The sequence below is a fragment of the Podarcis bocagei genome, assembly GCF_964188305.1.
Source record: "Podarcis bocagei genome assembly, chromosome: Z".
Classification (NCBI taxonomy): Eukaryota; Metazoa; Chordata; class Lepidosauria; order Squamata; family Lacertidae; genus Podarcis; species Podarcis bocagei.
The window spans coordinates 24,748,030-24,770,124 of record NC_138140.1 but is presented as its reverse complement, the minus strand read 5'-3'; the positions used below and the strand labels follow the sequence as shown (position 1 = coordinate 24,770,124).

At 43.5% G+C, this 22,095-nt stretch overlaps 1 protein-coding gene across 4 annotated transcripts in view; it reads left to right on the top strand.

Moving 5' to 3' along the window:
* The window catches only part of ARHGEF9 (Cdc42 guanine nucleotide exchange factor 9), a 272,573-nt gene that overhangs the window by 118,222 nt on the left and 132,256 nt on the right, over window positions 1-22,095 (top strand). The window contains exon 1 of one of the 4 annotated variants that reach the window (XM_081179290.1): window positions 5,786-6,157. The exons of 2 other annotated variants lie outside the window; for them this stretch is intronic. In XM_081179290.1, the coding sequence (XP_081035416.1) occupies window positions 6,128-6,157 (30 nt within the window). In that variant the 5' untranslated portion in view covers window positions 5,786-6,127. Of the gene's footprint in view, window positions 1-5,785; window positions 6,158-22,095 lie in introns of those variants that run through there. One more of the 4 variants, XM_081179289.1, reaches the window with a different exon arrangement.

The following is a 22,095-nucleotide window of genomic DNA, read 5'->3' as shown; positions in this document are numbered from 1 at the left end:
TTGTCAAAAACACTTTCCCAGACCGGCATGTTGCTGCTGTGAACTGGGGCATGTTCTTCTTTATGCTGTGAGTCTAATTTGACCGCTGGTTATTAACTCTCACTTGCAAAATAAGAGGGCCTTGGCAACCAACTGCGTTCCCTGGCAACAGGACCCCAAAGTTTAATTAAAGTAGGCTTGGGAGTTGAAAATGCTGGTGTCGGAGTGTGTGTGTGTGTGTTTTGGGGGAGGGGGAAGGAGGAGAGTGAAGAATATTAGCAAATAAAATGGGCCTTAGGAGAGCTGGTGAGGCAGAGGGCAAAGTATAATGCCTGAATAAATAAAGCTCCTTGAAGGTAGAATGGACAGTGCTTGGGCTGCAGTCACAACGTGACTCAAGGGTGTTGTGGTCTGCCAAAGCTTATTTACTCAGATGTTAAGCCACACTGAGGTCAATGGGACGCACTCCCAAGGAAGCATGCACAGAACTGTGCGAAGCTTGGGAACACCAAGGGCTGAGCTTAGTATTGCTTTTAGTGACTTCTCTGGAAGGAACAAAGGGAAAGGAAGATTAACACTTCCTCCCCACCCCAAATTGAAGCTGAATGTAGGAATATATTGATTTAAATATTTGGCACTACTACAAAGTGATGTTTTCTTTTGTCTTATACTTTTGGTAAACTGACAAAGGTCTCATCTCCATCCACTTCACAGGGCACAGACTTTTTAATATGCAGATTGTTGCTGTTGTTAGGAGTTTGGGTGGTCAGTCTGGATGATATCCTGGGACCCCTTCCAAATCTGCAATCCTGCATCTGTGAGAGCAGAATGTATAATAGGAAATAATAGTAGTAGTAGTAGTAATAATAATAATAATAATAATAATAATAATAATAATAATAATAATAATAATAGTAATAATAAATTTATACCCCACTCATCTGGATGGGAAGCCTGCCAAACCAGACAAACCAGTTCCTTTGTAATGCCTTTAGTTGGCAAGTTAAGTACCATCATTTAGCATTTCCAAATAAAGCCATAGAGACCTTTCCCAGGTGGAGAATGATAGGCCAAGGGGAGCTGGGTATGTGAGAGTTGTATGCAAGAGTTTTGGGGCTGAGGCTGGAAGCTGGAAGCAGAAGCATATTTTCCCCTGAGCAAGAGCCAAGCTGACTTTGGGGTTCCACTGGAAACCTAATGGGGAAGCAAGATCTGTTCACCATTCCATGATCCCTCCTTATATTCTGGGTCAAAAATCCAGACTCCTGGACAGCAGACTATTTCTCCCATAGCCACTCCTCATAGTATCATTGAGAGTCAGCCTGCCCTGCAGCATCTCCCAGCTTCTGCCAATGTGCCCCTGATTTACACATCAGGATGGATGCCTTTCTGTTTCCCTGAAGGACCTGCTTAGCCCCTGTTAGCATTCAAGCAGCCCATACCATCTGCCACCACACTCCAGCACATTACAAAGGATTCTTGGTTGTGTTTGAAGGTGCCAACTCAGTTCATCTATTATGGTGGCAGGGCATGATTTATGCATGAGCTGAGGATATATTATAAGACACACCCAGCATTGCTTTCTGGCTTTACATAAGATGGGTAGGTTAATAATGATGGGCAACCTGTCTCTCAATAATGTTTGTCCGCCACAACCAATCTTCTCATTCAGTGTATCCAACAAAGCACAGCTTGAAATTATTGGTACAGGCATGTGTGATCCTCAAAGTGTTTTCACTCCTTTCAAAGTCAGTTTTGCATTGGCAAAGGGATTTGATGGTCAGTCTGCAACTCTGGTTCCAGCCTTTACATCTCTATCCAAGCTTCCACACTCCTGGCATTCTTGTTCCTTTTCTGAAATGGGGCTTTAAAAAATAATAAATCTGGTAAACAATAAATGAGCATCAATATTTAAATTAGAAATAATTATAATAAATGCCAGCAGGTATAGTCTGTGGATACGAAAGTAATCCATGCTGAGGAACCGGCAGTGAGATAGGACTCCTGGGTCTTTTTCTTGTTTACTGTGGTTTTCTCTGTCCCATTTGTGCAGAAAATGAAGGCAACAGTGACATGGTTAGTACATGATGCTAAGTCTAACCATGGCTTAATGTTAACAAGCAAACATGAATGTTCACGGAGCAGAAATTGTGGCTGCTGTGCTTCCCTCCCATTCACACTGCTTCTGCAAGACCCAGAGGTAAGCCATGGTTTGACTGAGCATAATGTCTGAATCTTGGCACATGGTTTGTCTTGTTCCTGACATGCCATGAGCTGTACGTAAGGTTTGCTCTTGGTTTACTGCTCATGGTTTGTCTGGGGGAGACAAACCATAAACCTAGGGTCAGACACAATACTAAGGCAACTAAGCCAAACCATGACTTTGCCCCAGGTCGCACAGGAACAGCAGGATCAAGGGAGCAGCAGAGCCCCCATCAGGGCTGGCCAAAGATATTTTGGCACCTGAGGCTGACTCCAAAATGGTGTCCCCTTCCCCACAAGCGATGAAGGAGCTAGGGACGATCTACAACAGGAACAAGTGGGGAAGAAAGATCAACAACAGGGTTTGCTGTTCCAGTGGATTCTGCTGCCTGAGCTGGTCATCTCACCTTCCCTCATGCGTGGGCCGATCGTGGCCCCCCATGAACTCCTTTCCATTTGCTTATTTGTGCTAAGCTTTAGTTTGTTAGCATTATGGGACATCGACTATTGCTGCTGTTCTTTTTCATTTTTAAAACATTGTGCAAGGTCAGAGGAGACAATCAAAGCATGCAATTCAATTCTAGTGTGTTGTTGTTGTTGTTGTTGTTGTTATTTTCACCATCAACATCTATTTATCATGCATTATAAGCCTGAAATTTATCAAGTGCTGTAAACAATTTAAAAACAGTTCCTGTTACAATCTAAAAGACACTACGTGAAAGATATAACCTGCTTGTGCACTAAGATCTTAGGAGGTGGCCCTGCTTGTGATCCTACCCCAGGTGAAGTTCACTCTTCTTCTGGTAATGATCATGTACATGATCATGTACAAGTCCTGGAAGTCTGTGAATGAGGGGAAACCCTTGGCCACCTTATTTGCTTAAAAAGATAAATGTACCTCCACAGCAATGTCTGCTGCAAGATCAAAGCAGGGAAGGAAATGGCTCAGCAGAGAGGTAGACATATTCTTTGCAGATATGTAAAAAGTGTACTTGCATTTTGCAGTTGTGTGCATGAAATTAATGGGATGCAATTGCATTTTGAAGTTGGAGGTTTTAAATCCCTCTGAGATAAGACTTGCATCTCACCTGTACATTGATGATATTTGCATTCTTCTGGGATTACCAAGTTATTTTACCTTTTGCACAATGAGGACAGATAAAAGATGCCAGAGAGTTTTCTTTACCAATTTATTACAAAGTTATTGTATAAAATGGAAAGTGACTCTTGAACAGAATGTCTGAGAATTTAATATATGCCTCCGTCTCCATGGGAAACAGCTCTGTGTGTGTGCACATGCCAAGAGTGTGTCAAGCGATTTTGTGCAGGACTGGCCACTTTTGGAGCAGGTCCTGCCCACTACAACTTTCCATCAGGGCAATGTGATCCTCAGCTCAGAAATGTTCCCTACATTTGCATTAGTACTCTCGAATTCTATGATATCAGTACATCTTTGTATGAACATTTAGCTAACATTTACAAAGCTTTTTACAAACCTATCAGATATTTGCTTCTTTTCATTTTTTTATATTTGCTGAATTTTTATTGCAATAAACTGCCCATTTGTGTGAGTTAGCAGACTGACAAGTCTCTTTGTACAATAATTTTTGTTTTTGTTTTTACTTAATGCCATACTTTTAATCGGAAGGGAAGCAGGTGGAGGGTTAAAACCGCTGCTTTTAAAAAATGTGTTTTTGAATCCTGCAGCAGTATAATTTCATTAAAAGCTATATAAATATAATATCTAGCCATTTAGACCTGCTGGCAATCAGCGTTAGATCAGGCTTCCTCAACCCAACTCTGATCATTGCTGATTCTTGTCCATGATGGCAGGGGCTGCTGGGATTTGTAGTCCAACAACTTCTGAAGGGCTAGGGCAGGTTGGGGAAGCTTGCCATACATACATACATACATACATACATACATACATACATAATTTTAATTTTATACTGCCTTTCCACAGTTTAAACCATGCTCAACATAATTACATGTAGTCATAAACAATAAATAAAACATCAAAAATACACAACCAAATTGAACAATTTCCCCATAAATCATAAGATAAAAAATAAACATGCAAAAAAAAATAATCTATGTCAATAACAGCAACAGCACACATCTTCAACAAAACCCCTTAAGCAATACCCCAGCTCAAGAGTCCACTCAGCAGCCTCAGCTTTTGTAATTGGAGTCAGTCTGGGCCCTGCCTTCCCAAGCCTGGGGGGAAAAGGCCTGCAAGGCAGGAGGTAGGTCTTCCAAGATGGTCTCTCCTATAGACAATGAAAGCTGGATGGACCAATAGTCTTGATTTAGTATTTGGTTTATTCCTATGTCCCTACTTCATGTGGTAGACTTCATTCATTCAGCTAGATTTAAGCAACGGGTGGATGGTGTGGGTGGCAGAATGGTGTTGTTGTGGAATACAAAGAACATCAGAAGAGCCCTGCTGGATCAGGCCAATGGCCTATCTTGTCCAGCATCTTGTTGTCATAGTGACCAACGAGGCACCTGTGGGGAACCTGCAAACAGCAGAGGTGAATTTAGGGGAGTGCAACTGATTCAGTCACACTGGGCATAAAGTCTCAGTGTGCCTGCAGGGGGCAATGCAACAATGAGGTACAATGGAAGGCAAGAGGTGGGGCGGCATGTCAAATTTTGGTATTGCACAGGGTGCTGCTGAAAATTGAGACTCCAAGGTCTGCCACTGCAAGAAGGACCTGCAGACAAGAGCAGGACTTTCCCCTTCTGTGGTTTTCAGCAGCTAATATTCAGAAGCACTAGTGTCTCTGACCATGCAGGCAGAGCATAGCTGTAATTGCTTGTAGCCATTGAGAACCTTATCCTCCACGAAAATGTCTAATCCTCTTTTAAAATCATTCAAGTTGGTGGCTATCAAGGCCTCCTGTGGGAGCGAGTTCCATAGTTCAACTATGTGCTGCATGGAGAAGTCCTTCCTTTTATCTGTCCTGAATCTTCCAACATTCATTAGACGTCCATAAGTTCTAGAGTTATGAGAGAGATTTATTATCTTGCTCTTGCTCACCTCTCTTTCTGTCCATATAGTGATCTTGCATAAATGTTATGGGGAGGAGGGAATTCCTGCCTTAAAATCCAGGCACATTAAAAAAGGGGGAGAGATTTATAGAAAGGGACAGGTTGGAGGGTATTAGTGGATGGCGAGGCACTTCCTCCACTGTAGGTAGAGAATCCCTGGTAAATGGGAAGGGTGGGAGGCGGAAAGAAAGGTGGGGGGTGCCACAAGGCATTAAGAGCCAGTTCTTGCCATTCCACAAATGTCAGCAGAAAGCTTAACAGTGAACTGTGTGCACACAAGCAGATCTGCTGACTCTGCACACCAGGGAGATCCCCTAGCAGAAAGGCTGTGGTGTGTGGGGTGGATGGGCAGAGAGCCCTGGAGCAGCAAAGCCAAGGGGAGGGGGCATAGACAAAGAGAGAGCATTACAAACCCCACTTGGGTCTCTGCTGTCCCCCACACCCCCACCCCTCTTTTCTGCGCGCACGGTGAGGGGGGACCGGACGTCAACACTGTTCCCTCTTCCTCCCTCCCTCCTTCCCTTGAGCATACCCAGTTTCCCAAGCACAGGTAGTGGTTGGGGGAAAGAACCCAAAGAAAGAGTTGGAAAAGGAGGGGAGGAGAGAGAGAGGAGAGAGGGGAATCCTGCTCCTTCCTCAAATGAAGCCATAACTTCCCAGGTAGCAAAGAGGCGGCTGATCTCTGCTCCTTCCTGAGTTGCTGGGCTGGAAAAGACTGGGCAAGAGGCGAGGAGGAGGGGGGGTCTTTCTTTCTTTCTTTCTTTCTTTCTTTCTTTCTTTCTTTCTTTCTTTCTTTCTTTCTTTTCCTTCTTTCTTTCTTTCCAGACATCGTCAGGCAGGCTTCTCCCCTCCTCCCCCTTTAATAACCAAGAGGACGACATCCAAAGAGAAGATGCAGTGGCTCAGGAATGGACCTGCCATGGTGAGTTCAGGTAGCTCTCTGCCTCCCACCCCTACTGCCCCCACCCTGCTCTTTCTGCCTGCAGTAGTTGGGTGTCCTCGTTTTCATCCCCCTCGCTTAGGAGTCTCTCTTTGCTTTGGGGATAGCTTCGATAGGTCCGTGGCCATTTTATGGATCCTCTCCTCCAAGACAACGAAGCGGAGGTGGAGGAGGAAGGGGGGGCACTAACGGAATTTGGTTTTCTGCAAGGAGGTGGAGGGGAGGAAGGTTGGGTTTCAGGAAGGATGCTTGTGTGTGGAGAGGGGATCCCCTTTCCCGGGCGCAGAGAGTTGCCGTGAGGTCTGTGCCCAAGGGAAAGAAGGCGGGGGGTGGACTTTTTGTGAGCGGCGGCGGCGGGGGGGCATTATTGTTAAAAGGATTGTGCGCAAGTGAAAGCTTTGCGATCTGTAGCAGGTTAATGGAGATGTTCTTTTGGAATAGGAGCGTTTCTTAAGGTTTGTCTTCCAGCTTTGTGCTGGCAGAGGAATGTATTGAGGGGTTATAGAACGACAAGGCAGCTTAAAAATAGAAGCTGCCGCCGCTTCTTCTTTGTTTCCATTCCGGTGCAATTTGGTGGCGAATGACTTGGGCAAAGGGAGGAGGGGATCTTTCACCCACCCAGCTGTGAGGTCCTTCAGATTCTTAGAATGCACAGCTCCACAACGCGAGGATTTGCAAAGCAATCCTGTGCTCCCTTCTTTGAAAGGAGCAACCCTGAGCCTTATAATTAAGCATTTGCTGAGGGATGTACGTACCACATAATGCCAGGCATCCTTATTCGGAAGTAAGTCCCCTTATGCTTTACTCCTGGGTTAAGTGACTGCATAGGATTTCGGCATTTTGGTGCCATCCTATGCACATCTACTCAGAAGTAAGTCCCATTGAGTTCACCCCCAGATAAGTATTATAGGGCTCCACAAGCTTTTGTCCTTTCTTTTTATCCCCACAAAATGACCTGAGACTGAGGGCATCATTTAGTGTTCAAATGAACTGTGCTTTGCCTCCCTTGAAATCAGAATGCATATGTGAACCCAAGGAAGCATTTGCTTCAACAACAACAATATCCCTCCTGCTTCTGTGTGCATGTTTGCAGCCTTCCAGTTCTCAAAAGTGGCCCGACACAAGCGACATGCAAAGACTTGGCTGGATCCTTTTGTCTGCCATGTGCCTCAGTCAGCTCTTGTGGATTGTGGTCCACACCACACCTCTCTTTTCCCACAACCTTGATATATTGATATTGTTCTGTTGGGGTGACAGTGAGGCAGGAAGGTTTCCACTACCTGGTTCAGATAAGCCTCACCTGGACCCTGAAGTTTTATGGCAATAGATATCCTTCTTTGGAGCATCCAAAACTACGTCATATAGATCATTCTATGTGATCATCTGGCACATGATTTCCCAATCTTGGGTCTCCAGCTGTTTGGTGACTACAGTTTGCATCATCCCTGACCACTAGTCCTATTAGGCAGGGGTGATGGGAGTTGCAGTCCAAAAACAGCTGGAGACCCAAGTTTGGGAAACCCTGATCTAGCACAATTGCGGTCTACTCTGACCAACCTGCAGTGGTTCTCCAGGGCTTTGGGCAGGGTCTTCCCCATTACCTACTACCTGATATGAAGGTTAGAATCATAGGGTTATAGAATTGTACAGTTGGAAGGGGGCGTAAAGGTCATAAAGTCTAACCTTCTGCCACGCAGGAATGTTTTGCCCAGTATGAGGCTCGAACCCATGACCCTGAGACCTTGATGCTCTACTGACTGAGCCGCAAACTAGATGCTGGGGTCTGAAACTGTGACCTTCTGCCTGTGAGCATGTTTATTTATTTTATTGCATTTATACCCCACCCTTTTCTCCAAGGAGCTCAAGGTGGTACAAGTTCTCCACCTCCTCATCTGACCCCACAACAACCCTGTGAGGTAGGTTAGGCTGAGAGGCCATGAGTGGTTCCCAAGGTCACCCAGTGAGCTTCATGGCTGAGTAGGGATTTGAAGCCTGGTCTCTCCCAGGTCTTAGTCCAACACTCTAACCTCAATGCCACCACTGCCTCCCTTGTGCACAAACACTAGGCTATACTTTGCTTCAGCTGTGCCCCCTTCCTTTGAGGCCACCCATCTCCTTGAATAGCTTGATGCAAATAGCGCTAGATAAATCTGCAATCTGAATCATGATCCTTCAGATGCATCTGGTGGCGGTGAGTGAGGGTTGCTTAACTTCCACAGTGTTCATCTCCTGCGCCCACTCTTATCCTCCCACACAATCTACCTCCTGCTTCCCCTGCCCCCCTCCCCAACGCACAGAATGTAATATTCAAGCAAAGTCCCTTGCTTGTTCCCACGCTGTGCCAGAGCTACTCAAGCTGTGCCATGCTGATTTGCCTAGTAACATTTTCGGAAGAAAAATAGTTATGGGGGAATAAAGCTATTTTGTCTTCCCTGTGGTGTGGGGAGAGGTGAGGGCAGTTGTAATTGGAAATAATGAGAGACATTCCCTACTGTTTGATGTTTTCAAAAGAGGCCTTGAAGGTATAACTGATAATTCTCTTTTCCTATATCTAAAAATAGGCTGACAGCTTAAACACCCTGATTTGTGTAAGTGTATATCTGATTCTCAAACATGTTCTGTTTGGCCAGTGCATCCTACTAATCTTTAGAAAATAGAGAAAATTTCCCTTCCTTCCTTCTTTCCTTTCGTCTAGTGGTTTTGCCTTAGTGGAAGCAGTTCCCCTTGCACAAAACAGGGAACAAGATTTTTGCCTTCCCCCCTTGCCTGCAACACCCAGCACCCCAGAAATCCTGCTCTTGAAACACTTTTTGGAATAGCATGGGATACTGAGGTCCAGCTCTGAGGGCCTTCTGGCGGTTCCCTCACTGCGAGAAGCAAAGCTAGAGGGAACCAGGCAGAGGGCCTTCGCGGCAGTGGCCCCCACCCTGTGGAACGCCCTCCCATCAGATGTCAAAGAGATAAACAACTACCTGACATTTAGAAGACATCTGAAGGCAGCCCTGTTCAGGGATGTTTTTAATGAGTGACATTTTAATGTAATTTTAATCTTTGTTGGAAGCTGCCCAGAGTGGCTGGGGAAACCCAGCCAGATGGTCGGGGTACAATTATTATTATTATTATTATTATTATTATTATTATTATTATTATTAGTATTATTATTATTATTATTATTTGAAAGGGTGCAGTTGCTGAGCGGTTTTGGTGCCAGAGTGGAATCACAAACACTAGGCTATGCTTTCCACTTGTATAAAGCCACTGTTGGATGCAACTCCTTTCTTATATGTGCCCATTGCAAAGGCAGCAAGTAAATCAGTTTTGTAAATTGGTTAAGTTGGGGGTGAAGAATCTGTGATATGTTGTTCGACTCCAACTCTCAACGGCCTCAGCCAGTATGCCCAATGGTCAGGGAGAGGGCTGGCCCAAAACATTTTGGTACCTGAGGCAAACCACAGAACGGCACCTCCTCTCCCACCAGTGAAGAAGAAGGTGTGAATGAAGATTTACACTGGGAACAAGGGGGGGGGGGTGGAGATCTAAATTAGGAACAAGGAGGGAATAAAGATCTATGTTGGGAACAAGGGGTGGGGGAGTCAAATAAACCTTACCCAATGGTTGAAGTGGGAATTAAATGCCACTGCAAGGGGGAGGGGCACTCTGAATCACCCTGGGCAGGTGCAGACCCCAGGAGACCCCAGAGGGCAGCCCCTGGGGTGGGAGGAGACCAGTAGCACCTCCTATTCGCCAAGAGGCCACTGTAGAGGCAGCTTTGGGAGGGCTGCTGAGCATAGGAGTCAATTCCTAGGGGCTGAAGGAGCTTTGGCCTCCCCAATAAAATATTTGAAGGGGCTGCCCCCCCAAAGTTGATGGGCATTGCTATTCAAATTGGTGTGCAATCATAATCATATGATTGATTATGAGGGGCAGGGCTCACCTGCCCCTACCAATTCAAGTTAGCACCCCTGTTGCTGAGGCAGCGGCAGATCTGGCCTCCGAGGAATGTGTTGCTGTCACCACAACAGCGGCACCGGGAGTGGGCGGTGCATTTCTTGGATCTGTTGTCCTGGTGGATCCTGATGCCTGAGGCAGCTTCTCCACATAATAATAATAATAATAATAATAATAATAATAATAATAATAATAATAATAATAATATTTATACCCTGCCCATCTGGGCCAACCTTAGTCAGGGATGATGGTAGTTCAGGTCCAGCAGTGTCTGGAGGGTCACGGGCTCCCCATCCCTGAGCTAAGCAGATGGGGCAGCAATGCTACATACTCATACCTGGGATTCAGCCCTATTAAACTGATTGGGATTTTTAATTTTTTTTTTATATAAGCATGTTTAGGGTTCCATGGAAAAACACCCATTTCAGTTTTTAAAAAAATACATGATCTATTATATTAAATTACAATTGCCCCATTCCTGCTTAATCTAGAAACGAACCTAGAAACGAAGATGCTCCTCTTTGCTCTCCACTCCATTAATGTGCCCATCATAGAGAATGTTATTATTAAAAACCAAGAGAAGAATGCATCTATAAAATCTTATAAGCCAAAGCATTGCACAGCAAGGCCAACTTCACTTACTGGAGCAATGGCGGATGTGCCTGTTCAATGCGTTATGCCTTTATTGTGGCATCAAGTTAGCACATTATTGTTTTGTTGCAGAGAAGGTGCTGTTTTGATGTAAACACTGTGATGTAGCTGATGTGCAAATTGGAGTAGCACCTGGGAGGCCAGGGTTCAACTCTCCTCTTAGCTATCAAGCTCCCTGCATGACCACAGGCTAGTCAGTGTCTCTCAGCCTAATCAGCTACACAGTGTTATGAGAATAAAAGTTCCTTGAGCGTGAGCTTGGTGGAGGAAGGGTGGGATATCATCATCATCATCAACAACAACAACTTCTGCACACATAGAGAGTGTTGTTAGAAATTCCATGTGTTACACACAATGGCAGTATGCCTTGGGTGGAAGATATTGAAGAGTTGAATTTCTTGTTACATTTTCACCACAGTCTTGCATGTCTGTGTGGTGGACTACACTTTTGAATGCATCAGGGCAGACATCGTCTCAGAAGAGGAGGAAGAATTACCCATCTCAGGGGGTGCCTCTAAGTTTGTATGAAAAATTTAATGGAGGGAGCATTTTGAATAAAAACATTTTTAATTACTTAATAACCATGCTCAGTCAGCCAGTTGCAGCTTGTGACTTTTGCAACTGGCAGAGTGGAAGGCAGAGAAGCTGACAGGAAGTGGAGCCAGAGCCAATGGAAGGTGCAGGCAACCAATTCTGGTTTGTTCTTCATCCTAGCCCCTGCTGAGTTCTGCAAGGGCAGTACTGAGACTAAGAAGAGAAAGTTAAGAAAAGAATGTAAGAAGAGCCCTGCTGGATCAGGCCAATGGCCCACCAAGTCCAACATCCTGTTCTCACAGTGGCCACCCAGATGCCCGTGGGAAAATTGCAAGCAAGTCCTGAGCAAAAGAGCCCTCTTCCTGCTGTGGTTTCAGCAACTGGTATTCAGTAGCATTACTGCCTCTTACAATGGAGACACAGCATAGCCGTAATGGCTAGTAACCATTGAGAGCTTTGATGGTGATCAAGTGATGTGGCTGAGGTGCAAAACGAGTGTGGTGTAATAGTTACTTCCATAGGCAGATGCACCACACCCTTGGTATAAGTAAGAAGGCAGGAAGGTGGGGCTGTCTGAGAGTAGACTGGGATTGGTGGGGCAGTGCCTCATTCACCCTAATGGATCAGCCTCCACTGCAAACCAACTAAATATCATGGTTGGTTGTAATTCAGCTCAGGAGCAGAATGCTCAGAGAAAATCTTAAGTATCTCCAGCTGAGAGGATCTCATGTAGGAGGTGGTGGAATGAGTCTCCTCTGCATGAGTCCCTGAAAAAATAGTCCTACAGATATTGTTGCTTCTCCAGCTCTGGTCAATCCCAGCTAGCATGGGTCAGGAATGATGAGCTCCAACAACATCTGGAAGGTACCTGTGAAGGAGACAATGCTGAGGTAGATGAACCCATTATGTGGATCAGTTCAAGATAGCTTATTCAGTGCAATAAAGAATGAATAAATTCAGTGATTTATTGATGGTATTTGAAGAGAAGGTGCATTACCAAAAAGTGGTAGCAGAGGAAGGAGATCTAGATGACTTAAATAAGTTGTGCTGAAGGCATTAGGGAAGTATAGACACAGATAAAATTAGCAGACAACCTGATCTTGGTAATCATTCATTCCCAACCTATATCTTCCCTGTCTATAAATTGATTTCAGATGGTGGCATACCATTGTTAATTTCTAAGCTATATTCCTTAAACAAGGGAGACTTCTAAAAATAATCCTCATCCAAATTTCTACCTGGATTCTGGAGTTCTGAATTACCTGGTCTCTTTACCCCTCAAAGTGAAACTGATATCTGATACATTAGGAATTCTCCATTGTTTTTATCCATCCACAATAGCTTTTTCCAATCTGATGCTCTGCAAAGGTTGTGGATTACAACTCCCATCAGTTGGCTGTGGTGGCTAGGGTTGATGGGATTTGTAGTCCTAAACATCTGGAGGGCATCAGATTGGGAAAGACTGGTGGAGAGAAACAGTGAGAGGTATAAATAGATAGATATGGGTAATCTATGATTAACAAAACAGAGGGTTTTTTTGTTTGTTTTTTAAAAAATGTATGTGGCAAAATGTTTTGGCTTCTGCTTTCATCAACTGTTCTGATGAAAATGATGCTGTTTTCAAAGTGGTACTTACAGAGCTTTGAAGATTGAATGCTCAGAAGGGCATCATTCACTGAAGCCAAGTGATGCTGCTACTACGCTCCAAGCTGAAGCCGTGCAATGTTATTGTGTCCAGTGTGTACACCTTTCCTAACACTGTTGGATCTGTTGGCATCTCTGGAGGAATTATTTATAAGTCTGACAGGTTGTGGTTTTCAGAACCGAAATGTTTATGAACCGGTTGCTTCACTTTGGGGGTCAAAATTGCAGATTTGTGGTTTCTAAAATGTGTGCATAGCTTGGTTGTAGTTTTACCTCCTTATTAGATATGACAACCCATTTTTTTGCAGGATCTATCCATACTGGTGCTTTTGAAGGTAGCTTCACACAGTTGATACAACATTTGGAACTACAAGGATGAGATTCAGGATTGTAGCTTTGGAGGCTAGTAAAATGCTATAAGAAGAGGTCATTCAGAGTTTGCTAGCAAGGGGTAGATTTCCCTGACAAATGAAAAAACAGTGCTTAGAACAATTTATAAGTTACATCAACTCCATTTATCCAATTATCAAGTGTTCATTAAATAGCACCACTGATACACATCCTTTTCCTTGATGTCCTCCTTGCCACTGAGAACAACAAAATAGCAGCTGATTTCTGAAACAAACCCACTAACACCTATGCCGACCTATCCTGGAAATCCTGCCATCCAAAACATATAAAGAAAAACATTGCCTATAGCTTGGCTCTCAAAATGAAACACGTTTGCAACAGGAAAGATAAGTGTCACAGAAGAATCTTCCAGTATATTTCATTGCAACATCCTCAGGGTTTCCATCCTGTCTAGGGAAAACCTATTCCACCAAAATGAGGTGACAACAAAGAAAGAACAGTGTATCCGTTTTGTAGTAGATTTTCACCCAGCAGTTCCTAACTATCACCTGACAACCAGAGAAAGCCATACATTGTAGCTTTATTCACGCACATGTGTGTTGGTGATATATAAAGCCGAAGCAGGGGGTGGGCGGTGGACACTGTGGCTAACTTTGTGTGCTCCGTTTCCAAAGTTAATTTTAGAAATGTTCCTGGTTCAATTGGGATTCAGGAGGTGGGAAACGCAGGCAGAGCAAAGCCACAAAACAATATGGGATCAGAATGTTAAAAATCCTTTCATCCCTTTTTTCAGGCTTGCTCAGCTTCTCTCCACTGTACTCAGTTGTTTAATGGTTGAGCACACTGATTTCCATCCATCTTTTTTTAAAAAAGCAGTTTAATCTACGGCTATTCATGCCAGCTTCCCATGAGGGTATTTTTGCATGCGTCATTGGTACTGGGTTGCTAAAATCTTTTGAGTATCTTCTTCAACCTCATAAAATAATTCAGTTGCCAGTAAGAAAATGAAAGATAAGCATCTGATCAGCAATGCAACAAAGTAATTGTCTAGTATTGATTTCTGGAACACCCGCCCAGAACAGCTACATGATGCTGCTCCTCTCTCCTCCCCCCACCCCCCCTTCCATCTCCTCCTCCTTTCCATCCATAACCTTTCTGTTATGTGAACACAAAAACATAAGAAAAGGCTGCTGGATCACACCATCCTTTTTTCATAGTTTGTTTGTTTGTTTGTTTCATAAAATTTATACAGTACAGTGGTACCTCGGGTTAGATACGCTTCAGGTTACACACGCTTCAGGTTACAGACTCCGCTAACCCAGAAATAGTGCTTCAGGTTAAGAACTTTGCTTCAGGATAAGAATAGAAATTGGGCTCTGGTGCCGCGGCGGCAGCAGGAGGCCCCATTAGCTAAAGTGGTGCTTCAGGTTAAGAACAGTTTCAGGTTAACGGACCTCCGGAACGAATTAAGTACTTAACCTGAGGTACCACTGTATTACCATTTGATTTTAGAAAAAAACCTCAAAGCAGTTTACAAAAAAACCCCAAAACAAACAAACCACAACCACCCCTGATAAAATTACCACTAAATTTTTTACAGCCATGATTTAAAACACACACAAAGTTAAAACCATAAAATAACAGACTAAAATGAATTTAAACTCATACAAACTTTCTAAACACCTGAGTAGGCTTGTCTAAATAAGAATGTCTTCAGCGGGCACCAAAAAGAATACAGTGATGGACACAAGTAGAACCTGAGTGCAACAACACTCTTCCTTTTTGTTACTTCCATCATCTGGTCTTGAGAAGCATTATTGCCTGTGACAGCAAAGGGGAAACATAGCAACCAGGGCTAGCCTTATACTCTATGAATTTGCCCAGTCCTCTTTTAAAGCCAACCAAGGAGATAACAGTGAATAAGCCAGCCAATGGCCCATTTAGTCTCTTATCCTGTTCTCACAGTGGCGACACAAATGTTTGTAGGAAATATGCAAACAGGACCTGAGCACAAGAGCACTCTCCCCATCTGTGACTCCCAGCAATTAGTATTTAGAAGCATCGCTGCCTCTGACCGTGGAGGCAGAGCATCATCACTGGCTTCATCCCTTAGACTTCATCTGCAACTGATGACCCTCAGGGTCCCTTCCAACTATACCATTTTATGATTCCTAAGTTCCTTTCATAAGATGAGCAGCCTTTTAATGTTACCTTAAGAACTGCCACCTGATGGAGGCATCACTGCCAGCCTATCCATTACCGTTTCATATATTTAAATTGGACACACTTACCACATTCCTATTCTTACATCAAGGCTCACTACCCAAGTTCCTCCCCCTCCTACCAACTGTTAGCAAACCTCTACTCCACCTGCTTGCGTTTTGATAGATAGCTGTGGAGCTGTATGGAGACAGGAGATTCTTCTGCTGAGTCTCCAAGTAGGTGGGGGAACACAGCACCCTTCACAAACACATTCTGAGCAAGGCATTCCCAGAATGAATCAGGCCCCAGATACCTGAAAGACCCCTTCCTTGCCTGCAGACCCTCCTGGGTGCTAAGATCTGCTGAGGGCCTTCTTTGTGGTTCCACTGCCCTCAGAAGCTTAGACTGAAGATGATCCATAAAATAGCATTCTCTGTGGCAGCCCCAAAATTGTGGAACTCCCTCAGAGAGGTGCATCTGGCATCTTCATTATGTGAATGCTGGAGACACACCTCTTTTTCCTGGCTTTTGGTCATATATTAGGGCAAACGTAACAGCTTAAGGGCAAACTTAACAACAAAAGAACAGGCAGCTATTTGTCCAGGTTCCAGAAAACAGGGGCATTTGGTGACAATAAGTCCTTGGACTACGAGTGTGGTTTGCAGAAGGCCAGATCTGCCCAGTTGATACCAGTCTTAGCTGGAGACCAGTGTGGGAGGAGTCCCAATGCATAAGTAGTTGGTAAGCCTGAGCACATTTTGGAGGCTTAGTAGAAGCTTCTTTGTGTTGCTGTTTGGCAGCTGGGAGCACTGTCTGCAGCCAAGTGTGTTCCTTTAGCTCAGGGGTAGAGAACTGCATCCAGCTGGTGGGCCAGATCCTTAATTCCTCTCTCCCTCTCCCACTGACCAACTTTTAAAAAGATGCATAAATTAGTTTTACTGAGATGTTATTAACAGAACAAACTGCATTATAGTAATGCATACTTCTGGCAGAGTACTTTGAAAAACCAAAGTATAAATCAGTGGAAGAAATAAGGAGAAGTCAAGAAGAAGCCAAAGTGGCCTAAAAATATGAAAAGAAACTATCTGCCAGAATTCAGTCTGCTAATGTAAGACCTCAGTAATGTAATTTGCCTTGATGAGGTTGTAGTAAATGCTCACATTGTTAACATAGGCTATAAAGGGCCACCATATTGTATCAAGCTTACCTTTCTTAGCTGTCCCTCATACTACACTATTTTGGTAAGCTGGTCTTTCAGACAAAACCATATACCATATTTTATCCAAACTCCCACAGGCCAACTTTCGGCTTTGATTGGAGAAAGCCCCTGTGATGTCCATTTGCACATGTGGTTTGGCTTCAACCCATGTCTGCAAATGGCCAAAGTGAGGTTTGCTGACAGCACCAGTCAGCTGAGCCCCTTCAGTTGTACCCCCGGGCAAAGGACTGTAGCTTGGAGGTAGAGTATCTGCATGCAGACTGTCCCTGATTCAGTCCTCAATGGCATCTCCTACCTGAAACCCTGAAGAGCCACTGCCAGTCAATGTGGACTGTGCTAAGTTAGGTAGAGCAATGTGGTCTGATTTCGTATATACAAATTTCCAGTGTTCCAGTAGGCTACTCCTTAGTACAGCCAATCCAAGAGGTACTCATTGTCAGTGCTAATCTGCTATTTGGGACTGACAGGGCACCCCACTTGCCAATAAACCATCAATAGCTCCCTTTAAGCTCCATATTACTCCTTTTTAGCCACACACATATGACATCAGGTGTGCCACAGATTTCTTGTGGCCTGGGGGAAATGTTCTTATGGGGCAAATAGCAGCCCATGCTTGGCCTAAGCCCTCAGGTATACATAAATTTGGAATTAAGGATCAGAGGGTTGTCTCCAACTAAGTCAACCTATTAAAATAATGGACCTCAGTAAGTCATGTCCATTATTCTCAATAGGACCAGCATTGGCACAACCCAGGATGCCAAAGATTTTTACTCCCCTAGTACATAAATTAAATTCATGGGGGACCCCAAAATCCCATTCCTGATTCCCTCTACCTTACTTGTTTATGGCAGGTTATTTTCTTTTTCAAATTTAGGAAATAAAATGTTGGCTGTTGCTAAACAAATGTGAATCAGAGACCTTACTGGAAATCTGCTAGAGATCTGCAAGTAACTCCATCTAACTTCTGCCCACCGCTGATATAGTATATATCAGATTAAAAAATAGCATACATTAGGAAGCTGTATTGTTCCAGACAAGACCGTTCACCTTTCTGGCAACTGCTCTCCAGGATCTTTCACATCTCTTGCTATCTGAACTTTTTTTGTCAAAGATGCCAGAAATGGATTATGGAATCTTCTGCATGCAGAGCTTATAGCTTATCACTGAACTCTGGGCCCTTATCTCTAGACAGACTGAAACCTATTCTAAACATTTAGAGACAGGAATGGGATAGTGCAAGAAATCACTTGAATATTATTGATTATTGAATCAACTTGAACCATTTTGCGCTGGAATATACTTGAAATTGCATAGATTCGTGGTGGGGGCCCTGAAGTGAAGTATTGAGATAATTATTAAGTAACAAGTTTACCATTTAAAGGAGATTCAGACCATTAATTTTCAACAGGGAATGCTTAACATTAACATATAACAGCCACAGAGGAGCTTTACGTGTCTTTAATGCCCCTTCTTACCCTCTTAAGTTGGTAAGGAAGCCTATTTTGCCATTAAGCAGAATACAGATTAATTAATTAATATAAATAAAATTTAAAAATGCAAGAATATCATACCAAATGATCTGCCTATGATAGTAGTACCAATAAAGAGGGAACAATAAATGTCTAAGCCCATGTTGTTCTTGGTGTGCTATCCATTTTTAATGCAAGGGAGAATTCAAGAATGGAAGTGGTATTGTCCCATTCCTTCACCATAAGACTACCACCTCCTTCTGCTGCATGTATAAACCAGGCTATAATCTTTCCCCACACCTTTTGGATGGAAGATATGGCCATAATGTTTGGTTTCTTCAGTTTGTTGCCCTATGACAAATTGGCTTTTCATATGTTGCTAATCTACAACTCCCATCAGCCATAGCTAAGCAAGGCCAATAGCCAGGACTAATGGGAGTTATAGCTCAACATCTGGAGGACCAAAGGTACCCCACACCTGTCCTAGGACAACATACCTCTACATTATGGTGCAGTGGTTGAAGTATCACACTAGAAGACAAGAGTTCAAATCCTCACTCAGCCATGAAAGTTACTGGGGGACCTTTGGCCAGATTCTGCCTCTCAGCCTAAGCTACCTCACAGGAAGGGTTGTTGTAGGGATTAAATAGGGGAAGGACTTTGAGCTCCTTGGAGAAAATGGTGGGATATAAATACCGGTACAATAAATAAACAAACCTGGTGCCCTCTGGGTGCATTGGACTACAATTCCTAGTATGATGGGAAGGCTGCCCAAGGGATGCAAGTTATTATTTTTTCACGCCTCCAGAAAGTGTTTGACATTCCATTGCGTCTTCCAATTGACCTCTAAAAGTAACTGGAGGAGTGGGTTTAATTCAGCTGACCAAAATGAGAAACAAATAGACGATGTGCTAAGGGGTGTTTGTCTGAAAAGTTTGTATGAGACATACAGGGACTTTGTGGTTCACAAGTTTTTGATGAAGGCCGCAACATTATTTTCCTATCCTTGATCATGAAGAGTCAACTGAAGTACGTGCCTCTTGAACAAGGATGTTCTTGACCCCTCGTTGTGACAAGAGGGTGGATTTGTGCAGCGAACAGCTTCGTTAAACCATTTCCTCCTACAAGGCCAGCTGATTGAAAATTTCCCTCTTTCTTGCCACTCCTTCTGCGAGGTTTTTAGTTCTGCTTTTTATTTAAAAATCTAACTAACTATATAGTTTCCAGTGCGCCATTTTTCTTTTGGCTCTTGATTACCATCTTGAGGCAGAAAATCATCATAATCATTTAGATATGAGGAGAGGAGAGTTGCAGCAGCTAGATAATTCCTAGAGTTATAATTGTTGAGATAAAATATAAATTAAAAAAGCAATTAATATACATTTCATGGAGTGCTAATTTTTAGATGCATACATTTTAAATAAAATGCTAATTGGGGTGCAGAACAGGATAAGGTAGAGGCATTCAACTACAAATCTTTAGGAGGACTACCAGTTCAAACGTTTCATTGCCCACTTGTGGAAGGAGAGGTAGCCTAAAGTCAGGGTGGTCAACCAGGTGATGAGGAGTCAATGGGCAGACTGGATGGGTGCAGCCCAAGATCACATCACAGCCCAAGAATGTCCAGGACTTGCAGACCTGTTGGCTCACTGTATGGGGCAATAGGGCACAGATTCTGATGGTGTCCAGTTGCCTCCAAATAACAGAGCAGGAGATGCAATTTTTGAATGATTAATTGCTGTTGTCATTGTTATTTAATTTCTATCCTGTAATTCATTGCTGAGTGATCCCATTGCAGGTTACATATTCAAAACAAACACACAAACATCACCATTCAATAAACTTATCAATGTAAGACCTTCCTTGGGGAAGAGTCCGTAGCTCAGTGGCACAGCATCTATTCTCCATGCAGTTTCAAAGCTCCCAGGGCTGGGAAAGACCCTGTCTGAAATCCCCAAGAAGCCACTGTCAGCCAGTAAGCAATACTGAGCTAGGTGGACCAATGGTCTGATTCTTTATAAGACAGTTTCCTATGATTCAACTGGCCATTAGCAGCTAAAGGTACTAGAAAACATATCCAAGTTTGACTTTTTTTAAATAGCAGGTGTAAGGATGCCCAGTTTCATTTGGAGCCACATTGCAAAGGGAGTTTTAAGCCATGGTCCTTAGCAAAAATCCCCACCCCTTAAATAGGTGGTATTAACCCTGGAAGAACAGCCCCCCTTGGTGCCTCTTGAAAATAATGGCAACTGTGAGGGCAATTTTCGTTGTAACCATGGATTTTTATCTTAAAGACAAACCAGTAGACTGAATTCCCACTTACCCTTTTGCCTGTCTTTCATTTTCCTTCCTTCCTTCCTTCCTTCCTTCCTTCCTTCCTTCCTTCCTTTTTCCAAGGAGGAGGGCAGTTCTAGTGTTTGGTCTTAGGCTGCACCACTGTGTTGCACAATGTTTCCCACCATAGCCTTTACCAATGCACACTGCTGATCTGTGCTCCATGGAGGAAGTGTGGGAACAATTACTGTTAAATAAATATTGCACACCATTCATCACAAAAGTTAATAATGGACTATCCATGTTCAGAGGCAGTATACTTTACAGGATACGGGGTTGAGGCAAAAACCAGCCAAGGCTATTGTCTATAAGCCCTGCTTGAAGTCTTCCCAGAAGCATTTGACCACCCTTGGGCCATTGAATTCCAGGAATATTATTGTTGAATCATTTCAGAAGTTTCATAATTCATAAATGGAAATAAATAAATAAATAAATAAATAATAAATAAATAAATGCCTTTTCAAAAGCTAGTGCGTGAGAAGTTGGGGAGCAGAGGCTGGAGTCATTTGATAGAGCAGGAGTCTCAATATGCTCTTTCAGAGTTGCTTCATCTCTTTTTTTCAAGAGCTTCCTGAAGGTACTTCTTCCTTCGACAGCCTTCTTGGATCCTTCTAATCCTCCCCTCCCCACCACACACACCTTCACCCCTTTTCATTCCATTTTCTCCTGCTATTCTGGATCAGGATGAATGAAATGGCATCAATTCTGCCCACACACTGCCTCCATCTTCTAGCAAGGCTTTTAATGCCATTGTGCTGTGAATACAAAATATGTTCCATGAGGCTTAAGCTGATTAGCAGCTATTGTGAATCAAGGACCTCTTCAGTCACCTCTATACTTTTGCATTTCACTCTGATGATGGGCATGGAGGGCACTGAAAGAGCCTGCTTGGGGCAGCATCAGAGACTCACCAGGAGAAAGGTTTAGTACAGGGGCTGTTGGGGGAGAACAAACGGACCTGGATCATGGCAGTGACAATCTCAGACCCTCCAAGTCTCCCTATTTTCGAGGGACAGTCCCAGATTTACAGAAGTCATCCCAGTTTCTGATTTGATCCCAAAATGTCCCACTTTTCCTTAGGATCTCCCTATTTTCATTGGAGAAATGTTAGAGGAGATGCAGTCATGGCTTATAGGAGGCCAAAATATTAGGGGTGCCTGGAGTGTGAAAGATAGAGAAAAGAAATGGGCTGCAAGATACATTCTTCCTAAACTGCAGTCAAATTTTCTCAAGTATGCACAAAGCAAAGGTAAACCATGTTGTCCCATTAACAGCCATTCTTTTGTATGGTTTGAAGGCACATGAGCCTATTACCCTTGCTGAAAAGAAGCCGGTCCTGGTCATTGATGGGATGGGAGACCTTCTGAGAACCATACACATGCCTCCTTGGGTTGTGCGATTGAAGAGAAGTGGGATGCAAATGTTAGAAAATGAATCAAACAAAATTTATAGTGGGGCAATACATTTATTATGCCCTGCTTATTAAAATTTCTCAATAAATTTATTTTACTTCTTTCTTTCATTTGAAAATCAAGCAATAAATGTTGTTTCTGGCATTATTTGAGGGG